This window comes from Neovison vison, chromosome 1 (genome assembly GCF_020171115.1).
Source record: "Neovison vison isolate M4711 chromosome 1, ASM_NN_V1, whole genome shotgun sequence".
Taxonomy (NCBI): domain Eukaryota; kingdom Metazoa; phylum Chordata; class Mammalia; order Carnivora; family Mustelidae; genus Neogale; species Neogale vison.
The window spans coordinates 174,063,986-174,083,717 of NC_058091.1; the positions used below are offsets into that span (position 1 = coordinate 174,063,986).

Consider the following 19,732-nt stretch of genomic DNA (forward strand, 5'->3'; position numbering starts at 1 on the left):
GGGAGTTGAATGTAACCTGTTTTGGCTACAGATTTTTCTGAGTAAATACAGCTGAAGTTCTTAATAAAATGTAATTATAATAGCCATTATAGAATTATAATGGTACTGTTCTATTTCTACAAGTGTCACTTTTGAAGTTAACGTTCTCTCCTGTGATGTTAATTAAATGTATCAAATACTCTTATGTAACATTTATTTTTCTGATAGGAATAGCATGTAGCACATTGCCTTGTATATAATAATGTCTCATAATACTTGAGTTCAAGAGCAAAAATTGTAGGAATTTGTATAATCATGAAATACCTCCCAAATGTCCCATGATCATACATTCAAGTATGACTTTTATTAAGTTGGTATTTAACTTGTGTGTTTCTTACTCTGATTTTAAGTCCCTCTCAACAAAGTAATTTTTAGGGGAAAATTTTCTCAAAAGATATTTTTTTAAGGCTACTAATTCCCACTGTTAATTCTTTCTCTAAGAAAATCTTTTGGTAAAAATAGGAAAAATAATTCTATGCAAGTAATAAAAAGGACTGATTAGCTGTCAAGTGTACATTATAACTCAAACTTTGGCAAAATAAATTTATGCATTTCATACTTTGGAAATGTCTGCTGACCTTTGGGCATTTTAAAAAGAGTATAGTTGAAACTTTTAATCATTTAACAGTAAGTTTTTGCCTAAGTAATCATTAATTACTAGTCTGTACATTATCATGAATTCTCATCCAAGGATTTTTCTTTTCACACTATTTATAATCAGTATGTGGTATTTCTGTAGTAATCACACAACTTTAAAAGGTAATCATTCTGTTTGGTGTGTTAACATCATTGCTAAATAATGTTTAAATAAAACAGAATTGTTTTAAACAGGTTTATTAGGTATACCTGAGTTAGAACACCTGCACATATTTATTAAAGTGTAGTTTGATCTTGGCATATGTATACACTAAGCCATAACCACAATCAAGAAAACAAATAGTGTCATCATCTCCAAAACTTTAGTCTCCCTCTTCCCCCTTTCCTCCTACTTCTGCCCTCTTTCTCTGCAGGTAGCTACAAGTCTGCTTCCTCATGTTATAGATTAGTTTGCATTTTCTAGAATTTTATGTAAATGGAATTACACACAATGTCTTTTTTCCCTCTAGCATAATTGAGATTCCTCCATATTGGGTATTTCAGTAACGCATTGCTTTTTATTGCTGAAGTGTATTCATTGTATCACTGTACCATAATTTATTTTTGTACCTGTTGGTGAACACTTGAGCTCTTCCCATTTCAGAACTATTTCAAATTAAGAATGCTCAGAATCGTCATATGCAAGTCTCTGTGTGTGGGCATAGGCTTTCTCATTTGTCTTGTGCAAATGCTTAGGAGTGGAAGGGCCAGATTACATTGTAGGTGTGTGGTTAACTTTTTAAGAAACTGCTCAAGTATTTTCCAAGGTGCTGGTACCATTCCCCGCCCCGCCCCCCAGCAGCAGTGCATGAAATCTGAGTTGCTTTACCTCCTCACCACTACCTGGCATGCTCAACCTTTTTATTTTGGCCATTCCAGTAGGTGTGTAGTGGTTTTAATTTGCATTGTGCATCTTCTCCTGTGCTTGTTTATCATTTGTAGGACTTTTTGGTTGAAGTATCTTTTCAAATGTGTCTTTAATTGGGTTGTTTTCTTAATAGAATTGTAACAGTTGTCTTTTCTATTTTAAATATAAGTCATAGCTGATTGGCCAATATTTTCTCCTACTCTGTTGCGTGTCTTATTCCCTTTATAATTTGTTTTAAACAGAAGTTTTTAATGGACACGATGGACCTCATCAAAATTTGTTCTGTGTATGGACATCTTTTTTTTGGTGTCATATCTAAGAAGGCTTTGCCTTAAAGTCACAAAGATTTTCTCCTGCTTTGCTCTAGTTTGAGTTTTATAATTGGTGAAGATTACTTCCATTACTGCAACTTTCCAATGAAAAAGAAATCCAACGTTCTGCCCTACAAAGAAATCACAACACAAAGGCATTGTTTAAATCCTACCAAAAAATTTTTGAGTCATTTTTTTATATGGCACAAAGTATGGATTGCCCTTAATATTTTTTTTAATCTGTGTATTCGTTATTCACCACTGTGTTCTGAAAAGATTATCTTTTCTTCCACTAAATTGCCTTTTCCTCCCTTAAAAAAAAAAAAAAAAACCAATTGACATATATGTATCATGGATTTTGTTTTGGACCATTGATTTATTTATCATTATAGTGATCTCCCACTGTCTTACTGTACTGAATAGAATTTCCAGTCCATTATTGAACAGAAGTGGTAAAAGCAGACATTTTTATTTTGTTGCTGATCATTAAGTATGCTGTTTTCTCTAGGATTGTTTTAGATATCCTTTATAAGGTTGAGGAAGATTTTCTGTTCCTAGTTGTTGAAAGATTTTAATCAGTAATAGATGTTGGATTTTGTCACATGTTTTTGTTTTTTGTGGGTTTTTTGTTTGTTTGCTTTTTAGGTTGGTGGTTTTTTTGTTTTTGTTTTTGTTTTTTGCTACTATTGAGGTGTTCATGTGGTTCTTATTTTAGTTTGTTAATATGGCTAAATAGGATGATGGATTAGTTTATGTTAAACTGACCTTTCATTCTCTGACCAAGCTTCCTTTGGTCATGATGTGTGTGTTTGGTTGTTTTTTAATGATAAATCTTTTTAAAATTCTGTTAAGAACTTTTGCATTTATGTTAATGAGGAATATTAGTTAATGGTTTTCTTAATGTCTTGGAGTTCTTTTTGGTTTTAAACTAAAGCTGGAGTCACAAGATGAGTTGGGAAATATTCTCTTCAATTTTTTAGAAAAATTTTTGTAGAATTAGTATTATTTCTTACTTAAGTGTTTGATGTAATTCACCAGAGAAACTATCTGGTCTTTTATAACCACAAATTCAGTTTCTTTAACAGATAAGTCTATATCTGTTACTTATTTCTTCTTGAGTGAGTATTAGTAGTCCATGTCTTTAAAGAAATTTGTTTGTCTGGGGTGCATAGGTGGCTCAGTTGGTTAAATGTCCAACTCTTGATTTCATCTCAGGTCGTGATCTCAGGATCCTGAGATCAAACCCGTAGTCAGCCTCTCTGGTGGGCATGGAACTTGCTTGGAATTCTCTCTCCCTCTGCCCCTCCCCACTCTGTTGCCTCTAAAATAAATAATAAATAAAAATTTAAAAACAAAGGAATTTATCTGCTTCAAGTGTCAGATTTATAGTATAAAGTTATTCATAGTAGCCCCCTATTTTTTAATACACAGTAAAATCTATGGTGATGTCAACTTCCATTATTCTGCTAGTTTTGAAAACAAAATTACTTCCTGAATATTTTTATTTCCTAATATTTCGAGTATTGGTATCCTTTTATGTTCACTTGCAAGCTTCCGATTTCCTTGCAATATTCCTTTGATACTCTTTAGATCTCCTTTTACTTTATGTTTTGTTTTATTATATCATTAGAGTAGTGCTGAAGTAATTTATAATGTTCACCTTCACATTGTAGAAGGTGATAGTAGCTGAAAATCACCAATGAGACCTAGAGTCTCAGGTCAGCTTTTCTGTAGATCTATTATGGGACCTTGAGCTCCTTACATCCTTGAAGCCTTCCTTACTAATGTATAAAATTAGGGTTGATAGTTTTAAACATGCTGGCTGCTCTAATTTAAACAGTAGTAAAGTCCTGGATTTAGTTTGTTGTGGTCCTCTCTTCTTCAGTTCTTAAAGGAAGCTCTGTGGAACCTGAACATTATTTAGATCAGGTCCTGTATAAAATTTCTTTTTTTTGAATTGTGGTAAAATATACATATAAACTTTACCATTTAATTCTTCTGAGCATACTGTTGTGTGCCATTAGTTCATTCCTATTTGTGTAGCTCTCACCACTGCCCATCTCCAGAGCTTTTTCATTTTCCCATACTGAACCACTGTCCCCATTAGACAGTAGCTCTCCATTTTCTCCTCCCACCTCACCTGGCCCACCAGCCAGATCTGTCCGTCTGTCTCTGTGAATTTTCCTGCCCTGGGTATCTGTATGAATGGAATCATACAGTATCTGTTATTCTGTGACTGGCTGCTTTCACTTAGGTTACTATTTTTTAGTATGTATGTAGTATGTAGTATGTATCAGAATCTCTTTTGTTTTTAAGCCCAACTGGTATTCCATTCTGTATACGTCACATAAACTGTATAGCCGTTCCTCTGTCAATGGACATTTGGGTTCTTTGCTTCTTTTGACTGTTTTGAATAATACTCCTGTGAACATTGATATATATGTACCTGTTCAAGTCTCTGCTTTTAGTTCTTTTAGTTACATACCCAGAAATGAAATTGCTGGAATCTATGGTAATTCTGTGTCTACTTTTTGATCTGCATAATCTCTTAAAATCTCTTTTAGCACTAGTATTTAGATTCTTGTTTCCTCACATATCCAGCCCAATCAAATTTTAAAGCATGGCCTGAAACCTTACATTATAAAGTTTACATTAACCTTTACATTAAGAGCATATTCACGGTGGGTTTTTTTTTTTTTTTACTCTGATTTTATATGGTATGGCCTTTAGCAAATTATATTCCTAGCACATGCAAGTTCTCTTTTTTTAGCTGACCATATTGTGTTTCCACTTCCTTGCCTACCTTAGATTTCATGATCCCTCATTATGATCAGTCCTTTACAGAAACCCTCAACCGTTTTATGCTCTTCTCTCTGCCTTGAATATTCCCAAACCTGTTTACATGTAGCTTTTTGTCTACTCTTTGCCATTGTAACTGAACCAAAGTTGAGTTCCATCTTCAGTGAGTCACACACTCCCGGTTGAGTTATCTCATAGAGAAAACTCAATTTGCTGCAGATAAGGAGATCGTGGGTAAAGGCTTCCAAAGCTGTGCCTCCCTGAGCAAGGGTGGATGGGTTCCTTTTATTTAGAATTAGAATGCATGTTTAGATGGGGAAGTCTGGTCATCCAGTGTAGAAATGGGCGTAAGGTCACACATGCACCTTAAGGAAACCTGCCCATACACATGTTGTATGTTATGCAGATGAGGCGTGTACTCCTCCTTGGGCTGAGGTTTAGTACTAAATGGGATAAGGAAATGGGGTAAAGGTAGTCATCCCATCATCCCCATCCTAGAGGTAGCTCTTTGGTCCATCTCTTCAGGCAGAAGTGGGGAGTTGAGAGCACACTGGTCTGGGTGGCCTGGGCCAGCTGGAGGTCTTGTCACGGTAGGCACTATTGCTGGAGGGGCAGTTCTGCTTTCCCTTGGCTTGACTTAAGAGATAAGGGGGAAAGAAGAGCTGAAGAAAAAATGTGGGACAGAGGTGGGGGAGTGTAAGCAAGTGGGCCATAAAGGTAAGGTCTTGGAGTCTAGCTGGTGACATATTCACCCAAATAGCTGAACATGGGTGAAGAAAAAGCACAAACCCCAGAGGCTTGCATTGAAATTTACAGCCACAAATCCCACACTAAACTACCTGACAACCAAAATTAATGACTCTGTAGTAAATTTGTTTTCTTGTTCTCTTTTCCATTCTCCCCACTTTTTCCCTCTTTCCTTAAACTTCCAGTATTCCTTGCTGTTTGCCACTGGTGACCTTATTTTGCCATCAAAATAACTGCAGGAGATTTAGATTAATCTTCTCATGACCAAATCTAACTTCTGCTCTATATGCAGATACTTTGTTCTGCCTTTTCTAACAGTACATAGGCTGTCACTTTTTGTCCAAGACCAGATTTTCCATTTATACATTGATCCTATCTCCTCTTTATCTACCCAAGGACTTTGCTTCAGTAGTTATCTTCTCTTCCCTGATAAATAGTTATCTTTCTCTTAGATTACTCTTAGCATAAACAAATATATTTTGTCTTATTTTCAGATGAAAACCAAAAGACCTAGCTTTGAATCTTGCTACTCTCCCATTTCTGTAATCCCCCATCTAGGAAAATTCATTTATAGAATTCACTATAAAAATCATCAGGGCACCTGGGTGGCTCAGTGGGTTAAGCCTCTGCCTTCGGCTCAGGTCATGATCCCAAGGTCCTGGGATCGAGCCCGACATGGGGCTCTCTGCTTGGCAGGGAGCCTCCTTCCCCACCTCTGTCTGCCTGTCTCTGTGCCTACTTATGATGTCTCTCTGCCAAATAAAGGAATAAAATCTTTAAAAATCATCAGAGAAGACTTAAGAGTAATGTTGCAGATACCCTGTGGAGGAACCCAGTTTAAGGAAGAAAACTATCAGTTCAGTTGAATGCCCCTGTGAATTTTCCCCAATGGACTTCCCTCCCTATTCACCAATGTCACATGCCTCTCTAATGTAGTTACCTGTTATCGCCAGCCCACTGCACTGAGATTTTACTGGTCAAAGTCACTTACCCTTGACTTCCAGGATGCTCAGTTTAGTAGTCGGTTCTGTTTCCCTTTAATTCAGTTTTTCAGTATCCTTTGGTATTGTTAATCGAAGCCGTCTTTTTGAAACTTGGTTCACTTAGTTTCTGTAACATCGTATTTAATGATTAAGTATTCATAGTTGGAGAATGTTTCCTCTTCTGTCAGATTGTTTCCTGTTCTATGGATGTATTCTGTCAGTATTTCTTTCCCCACATTACTTCCATCTTGAATTGGCTTATCTTTTTCCTTTCTTGGAAATGTTGGGTGTCTCAGGACTTAGTTCTCTAAGCTTTTCTCTTCTTCGTCTTTACTTTCTCCTCATGTTATCTCATGGTTTAAATACCATCCGCAGCTAGCTCTTAAGTTATAACTCTTAAATCACTTCCTGAACTCTGGACTTGGCTTATTAATCTAAGAGCTACCTTGCCCTGAATGTCTGAACACAGAATTTTCTTTCTTCTCCTAATCTTAATCCAAATCCCCACTTTTTCTTCACTTGTGTCTCATTAAATGGTACCTTCACTCACCCAGTTATCAGGTCTGAAATCTAGAAGTTATCCTTGCTTTTTCTCTTTTAGCTTTTACTGTAATTTCAGTCCATTAGCAAAATTTATCCTAATTCCAACCACTTGATTGAATCGTGATTCCAATCACGACCACCATTGCTACTACCCTAATCAAATCCCCCTTTACCTCTCACTCCATCTGCTGAAGTAGCCTCTTAACTGATCTGGCAGCCATTCTCACATTCTGTATACTTTGCCTCACAACATCCAGAATTATCTAAACCCTGCAGTGGCTTCCTAGCTTTAAAATAAAATTTGAACTCTTTATTAAGGCTTTTAAGGCCCTTTGCATGCTGAATCCTGCCTGGTCTCCAAGGTCATTTCCTACTACTTGCTATTGTTCTCAAAATTAAATATGCAGAGGCTCCTGGGTGTCTCAGTGGGTTAAGCCTCTGCCTTAGGCCTTCAGCTCCCAGCTGAAGATCCTAGGGTCCTGGGATCAAGCCCCCACCCCCTCTTTCTCTGCTCCACAGGGAGCCTGCTTCCCCCACCCCCATCTCTGCCTACTTGTGATCTCTGTCAAATAAATAGGTAAAATTTTTTTAAAAAAAATTAAATATGCATAAGCTTTTGAGACGCTAAACATCATTCTTTTCCCCTCCCCCCTGTTGATTATCACACAGGTGATCTTGGGGCCACAGTATTACGAACTAAAGTTTTATTAAATCTAAGTAATGAGAGGACAAGAATATATTTTCACAATGAAGAAGATTTTTTAAGTTTATGCTTATTCGAGCTTTCTTTCCCATAAATGTAAAGTTTGAAAAAGCTCTGCAGGTAAAATGAATATTTTCCCCCTCACCTACCCATTACCAGCAAATAACATATTCCTCTGTGGCCTGCAAATATCATTTGTCTTTCTTTCCATTTTTTCAAAATCCAGTAGTGGACATTTAGTATGCTTTAGATACTAGGCAGATAGGTAATTAAGTTGGGATTTTGTCATAAAATTACAGAATTTGACATTATGTACATTTGATGAGGCTCTTGTAGCCAGAGGTAAGATTTTCCTCAGAAAATAAGTTGACCCTGAAATCACCCGCATGTTTGCCAAGCACTGAAGTTGTTTTATGTTTGTTATCAGATTTTATTTTAAAGATTTTATTTATTTACCTGACAGAGATCACTAGTAAGGAGAGAGGCGTGGGGGAGGGGGCAGGCTGCCTGCTGAGCAGAGAGCCCTAATCCCAGGACCCTGGGATCATGACCTGAGCTGAAGGCAGAGGCTTTAACCCACTGAGCCACCCAGGCGCCCCCAGATTATATTTTAGATCAGAATATATTTGACATCTTTATATCCAGTGACCGTGAGTTTTGTTTGTATATAAGATTATTTGGGTTTGATTATCTTTTTTTTTTCTTTTTAAGATTTTATTTATTTATTTGACAGACAGAGATCCCAGGTGGGCAGAGAGGCAGGCAGAGAGGGGGAAGGGAAGCAAGCTTTCTGCCTAGCAGAGAGCCGGATGTGGGACTCAATCCCAGGACCCTGAGATTATGACCCGAGCCAAAGGCAGAGGCTTTAACCCACTGAGCCACCCAGCACCTGGGTTTGGTTATCTTTTAAGACTCAACTTTGCCATTCAACAGGCTTCTTATTTGCCATTTTTAAAAATAGTGCTAACTCACTTTTGTTGGTCAAACAATGGGCAAGCATTGGTGATGTTTTTAAACTTTGCAGGAATTGTATTTGTTATATTCTTTTTCTTGTTTTAAAAAAATTTATTTTTAAGTAATCTTTATATTCAAAGTAGAGCTCGAAATCCCAACCCTGAGATCACGAGCTGCATGCTCTACTGAATTAGCTAGCCAGATGCCTCAATTTTGTTAAATTTTTGTCAAATTAATAACTTCTGTACTTCAAAATGAGTTGTGAACTATTTTATACTAATTCATTTTAAAGATTGAAAGTTAGGCGGTAAAATAAGATGAAGCAATATCCTATTAACATTTCTAACTGTTAATAATTGTCTCCTCCTTTTACCTGTTTATTTTTAGTAAATGTTAGTTTTATACAGTATTCTCTTCTGTGTTCAAAGGCCTTGCTATACCTTCTCTGGGGTAAGCAGAAGGTTGATATATTTCCCTCAACTAAAGAATATCGAGTTGTGATTTATTCATCTATTAAAATGACTACTGACCTGGGTAAATTACTATGCCTTTCAGGGTTCCAGGTTGTTTTTCTTTGTTTTTTTGTTTTTATAAAATAAAAATTGTTTTAGACTAGGAGTCTGTAAACTATATTCAGCTGGCCATATTTGACTCTTCTTGTATAGACAGTGAAATAAGAATGGTCCTTATATTTTTAAAAGGTTGTTTAACAAAAAAAGACTAATAGCAACAGTGATCCTCTTTGGTATGCAAAACCTAAAAATATTTACCTTTTGACGTTCTTATATTTACAAAATATTATCCAAGGATTATAATGCTAAGATATAGGGCAAACATCTTTTTTTTAATAATTAGAATGTCTTGATCCTTTAAAGTTAATTCATTTGTGTTAATTTATTGGGAACATAATTAATGAAGTTGTATATTGTATAAACTGTCTTTTTATATATGGGAAGGCAAGCTGGAAAAAATTTAAATTTCCCTGGTCAAATTAGTTTTGTTTTAGGGATAATTAGCATGTAAAACAGTACCTTTGGCTTGGAAATGTCTAAAAATTTTCTTAAAATAATTAATGCAAGTATTAAATGACAAATTGGGATATACTGTTTTTTTTCTATGACTAAAATCACTATATTTTTATATTTTCTTTCCTTCCATTTAGATAGAAGCAGACTTGGGATATCCTGGAGGTAAAGCAAGAATAATTCACAAGGAATCTGATATCATTACTGCCTTTGCTGTTAATAAAGTAAGTGCAGAGACCTTTTATTCTTTGATTATTAAGTATTCATTGTTGAAGAATGTCTACTATTATGTCAGTTTATTCAGTATTAGTAATTCTCTTTCCCAAAGCTAATTCTCACTGCCTAAATTTCAATCTGAGTAAGTTCCTTTATTTTATAAAATGATTATATTGTTTGATAATTAAATTTATTGGATATGTAGCAGATAAAGTAATGTTTTATTACTACACAGAAAGAAATATCAAATATTTATATATGCAATAGCCTTTAGAATTTCTACAACACATTAAAGCATTTAATCTAAAAAAAGGTTTTTTATTTTCCTTCTAAGAATATGTTGAATGTGGTTGTTAATATTAGATCAAATTCAGGTTTTTACATGACTTACAGCAATTCTCACCCATTGACTTATAGCTACATTAGCTGTGTAACTAGTTTCTTCTTTATATTCCTTAGTCTTCTACATAACATGTTCCTTAAAGCTGTCTGTGAGCTCCTTAAAAAAAGAATAGCCTTAGATATACAGTTGTCCGAAGTCAAATTTATTTTAGTGTGCCTGGGTGGCTTAGTGGGTTAAGCCTCTGCCTTCGGCTCAGGTCATGATCTCAGGGTCCTGGGATAGAGCCCCGCATCGGGCTCTGTGCTCAGCAGGGAGCCTGCGTCCCGCTCTTTCTCTGCCTGCCTCTCTGCCTACTTGTGATCTCTCTCTCTGTCAAATAAATAAATAAATAAATAAATAAATCTTTAAAAAAGAATTTACTTTAATCACTTTCTCCTTCTTTCTTCCCTAAATGCCTTGCTGCACAGTTTTATTTGCATAGACACACAAATACACCCATATACATAATTACGTATGTCTCCTTTTTCACATATTCCTAACTTTAAAATAATTTTTGAGTATTATTTTTATAGATATCCTACGGCATTATGCATTCAGAATCATTTCACCAGTTGGTTCTCCATCTTCCTATCTTTCTTCCCTTTCATTTCTCCTAGATAGTTCCTCTATCCTTCTGCCCTCATCTTTCCCTATATCCTTTGTCTCATTTCCCTCTCATACACACCCCTGAACAGTGACTAGTTCTGTTGGAGACAGGCAGGTTTGGAATCAGCCCCTTAACCAGACAGTTCTCATGTTATAGCATCTGTGCAATATATGGTATAGTATATGTCAATACAAATAGAAAGCTATTGTCTGCACCCAACAGCTATCTTCCTTCCCTTGAAAAAAATATGTTAAATATTCTGTGCTATAAAACAAGCTCACTTCTTTTTCTTTTTCTTTTTCTTTTTTTTTTTGGATATATATAAGTAATTAATAATAAACAGTCATCCACATATTATATAAAATCTCTTGTTCACTGTGCAAGAAGAGTGTACCTGTTTAATTTTTATTTCTCCAGATTGATTATCATTTTACAGCTTAAGTTTATAGATGAGAAATAATACCTTTTGCTTTAAATTCCATTATTTTAAAATGCTGATAAGATTGAACTTTTTTCCATTTGTTTAGTTGTGAATTATCTGTGTTAAGAACTGTGAAAGGTCTAAGATTTATTATTAATAACAGAAGCATTATCCAGAATATCAGCATTTATGCTGTAGTTCCTGTGTTAATATTACCACAAGTGACGGGGAGGGGGCCAAATGATAACTGCACACAGAGTAGGTTGTGTTATAGGAAAGGAACACTGAGTTAAGGGAACCTTAATTTTCTCTAATGTACATTAAGGGTACCTGCCCTTTGATCTGGAGGGAGATGCTATAGGCATATAGCCATTCTGCAGAACCAACAGCAGTCAGTAAGTCACTCACCAGACATGCAGAAACAGAGAGACCTGTGGAGAATTATCTCTAAGCAGTCTCATTACATCCTTTTTCCATTTATGTCTCAGTATTCATTTTTTCCTTTTGTTTTTGTATTAGCATTTTACATAATGGAAATGTTAATCCTATTTTCTCTTTGCTGTCAACATTTTATTTTCTCTTTTCAGTTAATAGATGTTTAAAATTTTGTATCATTTAATCTGACCAACTCTTTAAATTAATATTTATTTATTTAGTTTAAAGAAGGAGAGAGAGAGAACGTGGGGGTGGGGGAGAGAGTGGAGGAAAGAGAAACTTTTTTTTCCCCAAAGATTTTATTTATGTATTAGAGAGAGAGCACAAGCAGGGTGAAAGGCAAAGGGAGAAGCAGACCACTAAGCAGGAAGCCCAAAGCGGGACTTGATCCTGGGATTCTGGGGTCATGACCTGAGCCTAAGGCAGACACTTAACCAATTGAGCCAGAAAGAGAGAGAGAGAGAGAGAGACGTCAGCACACTCTGCACTGAACTTCTGTCTCATGACCCTGAGATCACAACTTGAGCTGAAACCAAGGGTCAGATACTTAACGGCTGTACCACTTAGGTGTCCCTACAGTATCCATCTTTTAATTTATCATTTATTCTGACAAACTTTCCCCACTCTTTTTCTGTCTACCCCTATAACTTTCACATATTCCTTTCCCAAATTCTGTTTTTCTTGTTTAAGCCTGAAGAGCTTTAGGTGAAAGCGATACTATCTTATTTGAATAATGTAATTTTATTTCTTTAGTTTGATGTTCCTTATCTCTCTCTACCTTCTAGAGCTTCTATCCAGCACTCCCTCCACATTTCAGAACTGTGTAAACCTTAGGGAGATTGTACCACACTAGCAGACTTATTGGTACAAATCAGGTATCAGCAATACCTGGGAGTGCTGGGAGAAGAAATAAAGTGGTACATGCATTACCATTTAGAGGAGGCTTTGTGTTAGATACTCTTCAGTTCTTAGAACATAAACATATCTCCAAGCTCAAGCAGATAGTTATTACACTCAAGATTTAATTATTAAAATTAATTTTAAGTATTCGTTTGTGATAATGCTGTCTTTTCTGCATCCTCAAGTTTCTAGGGGCTATTTTGTAGTTTCCATTTTTAGAAGTGGCCCATATACATGTTGTGCTTTTTTATTTAAAAATTATGGGGGTGCCTGGGTGGCTCAGTGGGTTAAAGCCTCTGCTTTCGGCTCAGGTCATGATCCCAGGGTCCTGGGATCGAGCCCCACATCGGACTCTCTGCTCAGCAGGGGGCCTGCTTCCCCCCTGCCTCTCTGCCTACTTGTGATCTCTGTCAAATAAATAAATAAAAAATCTTAAAATAAAATAAAAAAAAATTATGATATGATTTGTTTTTCAGGCAAATAGAAACTGCATAGCAATTGCGTCAAGCCATGATGTTCAAGAACTGGATGTTTCTGGAATTCTAGCTACACAAATCTATACTTGGGTAGATGATGATGCTGAAATGGAAACCAAAGGGTACTTTTATACTTTGTTTTTAATTCATTAACATTGTGTTAAATGATATCCACAGAACTAAAACTTCCAAAAGATTTTTAGAGGAGTATTCCTAGATTGTGAGTATAGTGGATACTGATATGATACAGAATGGAAAAGGGGTGGCAGGCACTTTAAAGAAAGGAACTGAGGGTTAGAAGAGAGATTCTGCAATTGTTCACATTGATGAAGTTACTATCTCCAAGTTAGGAGTTAAGAGCTGAAGAAAATTTTAGAAGGAAATACAAAAGCATATATTAAAGCTTTCAGGAATAAAGGAAGAAATGAAGAACTAATGGGTTGCTCTCCTTCCGGTTGATGTTCTTTTGTAGATCAGAAGATTTCTTGGTTATACATGCTCGTGATGATTTAACAGCTGTGCAGGGTACAACCCCATATACACATAGCAATCCCGGCACTCCAATCAACATGCCTTGGCTTGGTAGTACACAGACTGGCAGAGGAGCATCTGTGGTATGTAGAGTTCAACATACTGTGGATAGGGGTGTCTGGATGGTTCAGTCAGCTGAGTGTCTGACTTGATCTCAGGGTGTGAATTCAGGTCCCGCATTGCGTTCGATGCTGGGCATGGAGCTTACTTCAAAAACAAAAACAAACCCCACACACAAAGTAAAAATACTGTGTTTAACTGTCCCTTTACCCCCCTCTAGTTTAATAGATAAAGGGTGATTTAAACATATTTTTTAAAAATCCTCAACTTTTTAGAAAGTCATACTTGCTGGAAATTATAAATTTAAATTATGAAGAATGATATGCATTTTCATATGAAAAAGATAAAAATTATTTTAAAAAATAATTTAAAATAGAAAGAGCTGTATTTTAAGAGCTATATTTAATTATTTAAAACTTATTGGTACAAATCAGGTATCAGCAAGCTGTGGTCTGTCATTCAAACTGTTTTTGTGTAAACATGCTTGAGAGTAGTGTTGACTTTTTTCAGTGGTAGAAAAAAAAGTCAAAAGAAGAATGGTATTTTGTGACACAAAAAAATTATATGAAATTCAGATTTCATTATCTATAGGCAAAGTTTTATTGGAACATAGCCACAGTTATTTGTATTTTGTCAGAGGATCTTCTTGAGCTCTGATTAAGTTGTCATCCATGTTTATCCCTCAATGAGATTCTTTTATTAATACTTAATGATGCATGGATTCAGAGAAACCCAGGACCAGTAATTCTTTCAGTGGCTTTCTGGTGGTGCGGTTGTTTTTAGTTTCCTAATTCCTATAGAATTCTTTCCTTGGCCTCTCCGTACCCACCAACACACATACTAATTTTTTTTTTTTTTACTAATTAGTAAGGGTAGTTATTTTAGTAAATGTTTAATCATCCTTAATAATACCTGATAGTATTATATATTAATATAGTTCCTCTGTTGCTCATAAAACCTTATTTTTGTTCATATAACCTTACTATGCTCTGAGATACCTGTTGAGATAGCTGTTAGAATTACTCCTACTTAGCATTTTTCAGATGAAACTTAAGATCCAGAAGGGTCTAGTGATTTAACTTAGGTCATTATCTCAGATTTTTGGTAGAGTTTATATTAAAGTCTTTTATTCCTCCTACCTAGCTCACTGATTTCAGGTAGGAGTGTTCGAAGTATTGAAGGGTTTGAAAAGCAATCTAGGAATTATTCAAGTGAACTCTCTTGGTCATTTATAGTTCATTTTTTCCAACTGACAGATACATTAAAATTCACTTCTGAAACCTACTGATATTATCTTCTTTTAAAGGAAAACTTAAACAGAATATACAAAATATGTAAAAAGAAATAACAGGCAATTTCTCCAACTCCACTTTCAGAGAATACAATGAACTTCTTCCTTTAACAGTATCTTGCTGGTCTCTCTGCTTCCACACTTGCTCCCTGTGTTCTGGATACAGTGGCCAGAGTTGCTCTTTTCTAAAGGATCATTTAGGTTGTCACTCTGGTGTTTAAAACTTTCTGATTTCCCAATACAACTTTAAAAAAACAAGTCCTTAAGGTGGCCTCTGTAGTCCTCTGTGATCTAACCCCTGCCAGCCTCTGCTGCCCCATCTCTGTTCATTCTGTACCTGATTCGCTTTGCTGTAATTACAGTGGCCTTGAGAGGCCACTCAAGAAGTCTCTTGAGAACATCAAGCTCATTGCCCTGTCAGAGCCTTTGCCTTGCATTCTGCTTCAAATGTTCTTCTTTTTTTTTTTTTTTTTTTTTTTTTACCTTTCAGATTTCAGGTCAGGTTCCCAGGGATTTCCCTTGCTTCTCTAGTGAAGGCATCTGTCCCACTCTACCTGTAGTCACTCTGTATGTCATTATTATCCCCCATTTTATCTTCTTTAATGGCCTGTATCAGTTTTGAAATTATCTGTTCACTATTTATCTTTTTTAACATACTCTGTAATGGAAACTGTGTGAGAGATTGTTATGCATGCCTTAGACACTGATGATCTCTAACTAGAATGGCATTTATCATATGGTCAGTGCTCAGAAAATACTTGTTTTTACTCCAAAGCATTATAACACAGAAATTTACCTTTGTCATTCTTGTTAGGATAGGATTTCCTTTCTATCTCCATCTTAGTAGAACCCCTTTTCAGGAGAGGATCATTGTGATTTGTTAGGATAATTAGTCTAATTGGTCCCACTCCGTCCTCAAGAAAAGACATTGGTATTATCAGGTGGTTCTTTTTTATAAGGATCTTCTAAAATAAGTTATGATTTCTTTCCTTTATATGTTCTGCATATGCTCTTAGAAATTTTATTTAACCTGTGCTTATGTATTTTTTGCTTATGGTTTTACTTGGATATTTTAGTCAGAAAGAAAAGTAAAAGAATAGGAATATTTAGGCGTTTCTTTAATTAAAGGAACATGAGATTTCAATATCAAGTTTGCTAAACAGAGGTAACATTCAGCAGGTTTTGGGTTTTTTGTGAAGAATTAATGAAATATTTTCTTAATTCTGTTGCTTTATTGAATTATTAATTCTAACAAAAAAAGAATACTTGTTATAACCAACTTCTGCTGTTTTGTAGTAAAATTACAACCATAACCATCCTTCAGTGTTTCTGTCCTTCAGCACTTATGCTTGCCGGCTCTCTTCCTCCCTACCCAGTCCCCACTTTACTCACGACTTTAGTCTAATGGACAATTTAAAATCCACAAGAACAACACAAAAAAATCTACTCAAGACTGATACTATGAAGCTTAGGTTAACATATAATTGTAGTTATGGTGCTGTATAAATAGGAATTGTTCTAGTAATTAAAATTATCTCTTTAATTTCACTTATTCTTATTTGACAGGCTACTTAAATCATTCACAACATGATTTAAAAATGGATAAATTTTTAAAAAAATGGACAAATAGTTCCACACTATCAGTTAAAAATTTATACAATTTTCTGTTTACCTCTTTTTTTTGTTTTTTTCACATGCTTCTGCCTATCTTTTTAACCTTGTACTATTCAGGATTTTTCCAATAAAATTAATGGAATCAGAAAAGAATTGGCAAGAAAGGAGGTAAGACTAAATTCTCAAGGTGAATTTGTACTTAGAGCCTAGTCAATGATGCTGAAAATGTATGTACACTTAAACGTGAGAGAGCTGAGCTATTAAATTTAATTTCTGTTATTACATTTAGTATTTTTAGCACCCACAATGTTCAGTAGAAATCACATAAAAATAAATAAATAAATGTTATTTGAATTACCTGTCACATTTTGTATTTTTCATCCTACTTTTTATTGTAACTATAGAAGAATGATTTTTCTTTGTTAACAGATGATTAAGAAAGCCATTAATAATGTCAGAAGAATGACTTCTCATCCAACTCTTCCTTACTGTAAGTTGATAATAATTAGCCAGTGTTCTAAGGAATTTAAAGCAGGTTTTTAGTTTCAGTTGAAAGGTAGTCAGCTATTTTACTTTTTTTTTTTTAATAGAGAGTGTCTGCTAGCAAATAAAAACATTTCAAAATTGGATAACAATAGAAAAAGAAATTTTCCTGAATTAATAGAGAAGGCTAACTTGATGCAGTAAATCTTTACTATGTTGACTGCATATTTCTAAGTTAGAACATTTTAGTTTTGGACATTTCTGGACACTTCATACAATTAGAAGTTATAGTCATAATTAATTGTTTTAATAATGAGATCACTCCCATCTTTTATTACATAGATCAGAACATTACCTTGGTCATTTATTGGCTCATCATAGTTACTTTGTATTTTATTAATATTTTGCCAGTTTGCCTTTTATCAGACACACTAATAGTAGGCAAAGGAAGTAGTTACTAGTAAGTTCTTAGACTCTCAGGGAAGATATATTATTTTCAGTTAATATTCTTGGGAATTTCAAAAGTTTTTCTCCTTTAACAAAGAACTTAATCAATGGGGAATTTATTTGGACATATTGAAACAGAGTAAAAACAAAAAAGACAACTTTAAAAATATTTGTGCGTTAGAATCAGCATTCATATTGGCATCTCAACATTCAAGTTTTCTTAATATGATTTTTAAGTTGTGCCTCTCATCAAGTTGCCCCACCACACAGTAATAAGCACCACGCCTATTAATTAAAAAACATTCATGTTCCTTCAATTTTGTAACATATAAAAAATTATACTACTTTTATAATGAGAGATATTCTGATAAGATACATTTGACAAAACCAGTGTTCTTTTCTACTTCACTGGCCTAAGTAGTACAAGCAGCTGTTACCAAAATTGCGTATCAGTGTCCAACAAAAGGGTTCAAAAGAGCTATGTATTTAAAATGAAGAGAGTAACTTCTATTAGGGATCCTAAAGGTGTGAAATAATGTAAAAATTAATCAGTGTTTTTACTGCATTGAATCATTCCTACTGATAATTATACTTAACATAAATTGAGTGGTCCATGTTAAGCATATTTCTAAATGATTCATATGGATTATCTTGTTTACTTCTCATAGCTATCTCTTAACTTACATATCATTATTCCCCTTTTACAGGACAATTTGAAATGGGTTCATGGAGATTAAATAAGCTTCCTCGTATCACAAAATTAGTAAATGGCAAAGTGATGAATTAATAATACTTAGCTTATTCACATCCCTCAGTGAAACAACACATTTGAGATATCCGGTCAATCAGTCAGAATAACTATCAGAAGTGATTTTTTTATTTACTGTGCATAACATTCAAGACTTTCTACAGTCTTTTTTTTTTTTCCAGAGAAAATATGTAAGTTTAAACATTAATAGTAGGACTGATAAGAATTGACTCTTTAGTTCACCCAGAAATTTGTTAACTGGTTATTATATAAAGTATTTATTAAAGGCTATTAAAAGATCATTTCAAAGACTATTAAAAGATAATTTCAAAAGGAAGTAAAATTTACAGAGGTCTGATTTAATTGCTTCTGTTATGTAGTGTGAGAGTATATTCTGAGTCAAATGAAAGTACATCAAAAAACTTTTTAAGATTAAAAATACTGAAATGAAATTTCATGACAAAGGTAAGTTCATGTAAATTGACTATGATTCATTTCAAAGGTGCTTCTTTCATAAAGGTCTTCACTTGGATTCAAAAATAAACCTTCCAAAGATGACTGTAATAAATATGCAATTTTTGCCCTTTATAATGCAGATCTGACAGGAGCTCAAGACGGAAGTGTCCGCATGTTTGAATGGGGCCATTCTCAACAAATAACCTGTTTTCGATCTGGTGGCAATTCAAGAGTTACTAGAATGAGATTTAACTACCAAGGAAATAAGGTAGTATATAAAAATATAAATGGGAAGAGGGCTTGATTATTTTGGAAGTTTATAAATATTACTAGTCTGTGTTTCTGAAGAGAGTAGTTGAGTGAGGTAATGATAAATTATTAATCTATATATGGATTTTTCTTTTATAAAAGTCTTCTCAAAGAATACTTACATTCATTTCGTTCTTCTTGGAACATTTATTTATGGGCATGCATGTTATGTGTGTATATATATCCATTAAAATTCACTTAATCATGCTTAAGGACCAACTGTTATAGGACCACCAAATATATTTTTGATTAAATATTTCTACTTTCTTTGTCCTCTGGAACCTACTCAAAGTATGGTCAAGTAGCAAGTAACATCTGGGAGCTTATTAAAAATGCAAATTATTGTGCTCCGTTCGGCAGCACATGTAATACTAAAATAGGGATACAGAGAAGATTAGCGTGGCCCCTGAGCAAGGATGGCACACAAATTTGTGAAGGATTCCATATTTAAAAAAAAAAAAAAAAAGATTAACTCTACTGCAGACCTACTGAGTCACCATCTGCATTTTAACCAAATACTGTTGTGATTTGTACCTACATTAAGCTTTTGAGGACTGGTCTAGAGCAGGGCATCAACAAATCATGGCCTAGCTACATTTTATTTGTGAGTAAAATTTTATTAGAACAGAGCTACCTCACTCATTATTTCTTTTCTATAATTACCTTTCCACTACAACAGCAGAGTTCAGGAAAGCGAAGACTTTATAGATGGCAAGGCTAAAATGTTTACTATATGACCCTTTAAGAA

At 34.6% G+C, this 19,732-nt stretch overlaps 1 protein-coding gene and 1 non-coding gene across 6 annotated transcripts in view; both read left to right on the top strand.

The window, feature by feature from the left end:
• Window positions 1–19,732, top strand: part of DMXL1 (Dmx like 1) — a 124,780-nt gene that overhangs the window by 90,440 nt on the left and 14,608 nt on the right. For 3 of the 5 annotated variants that reach the window (XM_044263371.1, XM_044263391.1, XM_044263407.1), the window contains 6 exons: window positions 9,746–9,832; window positions 13,046–13,167; window positions 13,518–13,659; window positions 16,659–16,709; window positions 16,971–17,031; window positions 18,816–18,943. In XM_044263371.1, coding sequence (XP_044119306.1) covers window positions 9,746–9,832; window positions 13,046–13,167; window positions 13,518–13,659; window positions 16,659–16,709; window positions 16,971–17,031; window positions 18,816–18,943 — 591 coding nt within the window. The remainder of the gene's footprint in view (window positions 1–9,745; window positions 9,833–13,045; window positions 13,168–13,517; window positions 13,660–16,658; window positions 16,710–16,970; window positions 17,032–18,815; window positions 18,944–19,732) is intronic. The other 2 variants (XM_044263381.1, XM_044263397.1) reach the window with 1 other exon arrangement.
• On the top strand, window positions 19,329–19,435 carry LOC122897960. The gene has a single exon (XR_006382747.1). It is a non-coding gene; the product is annotated as a U6 spliceosomal RNA (small nuclear RNA).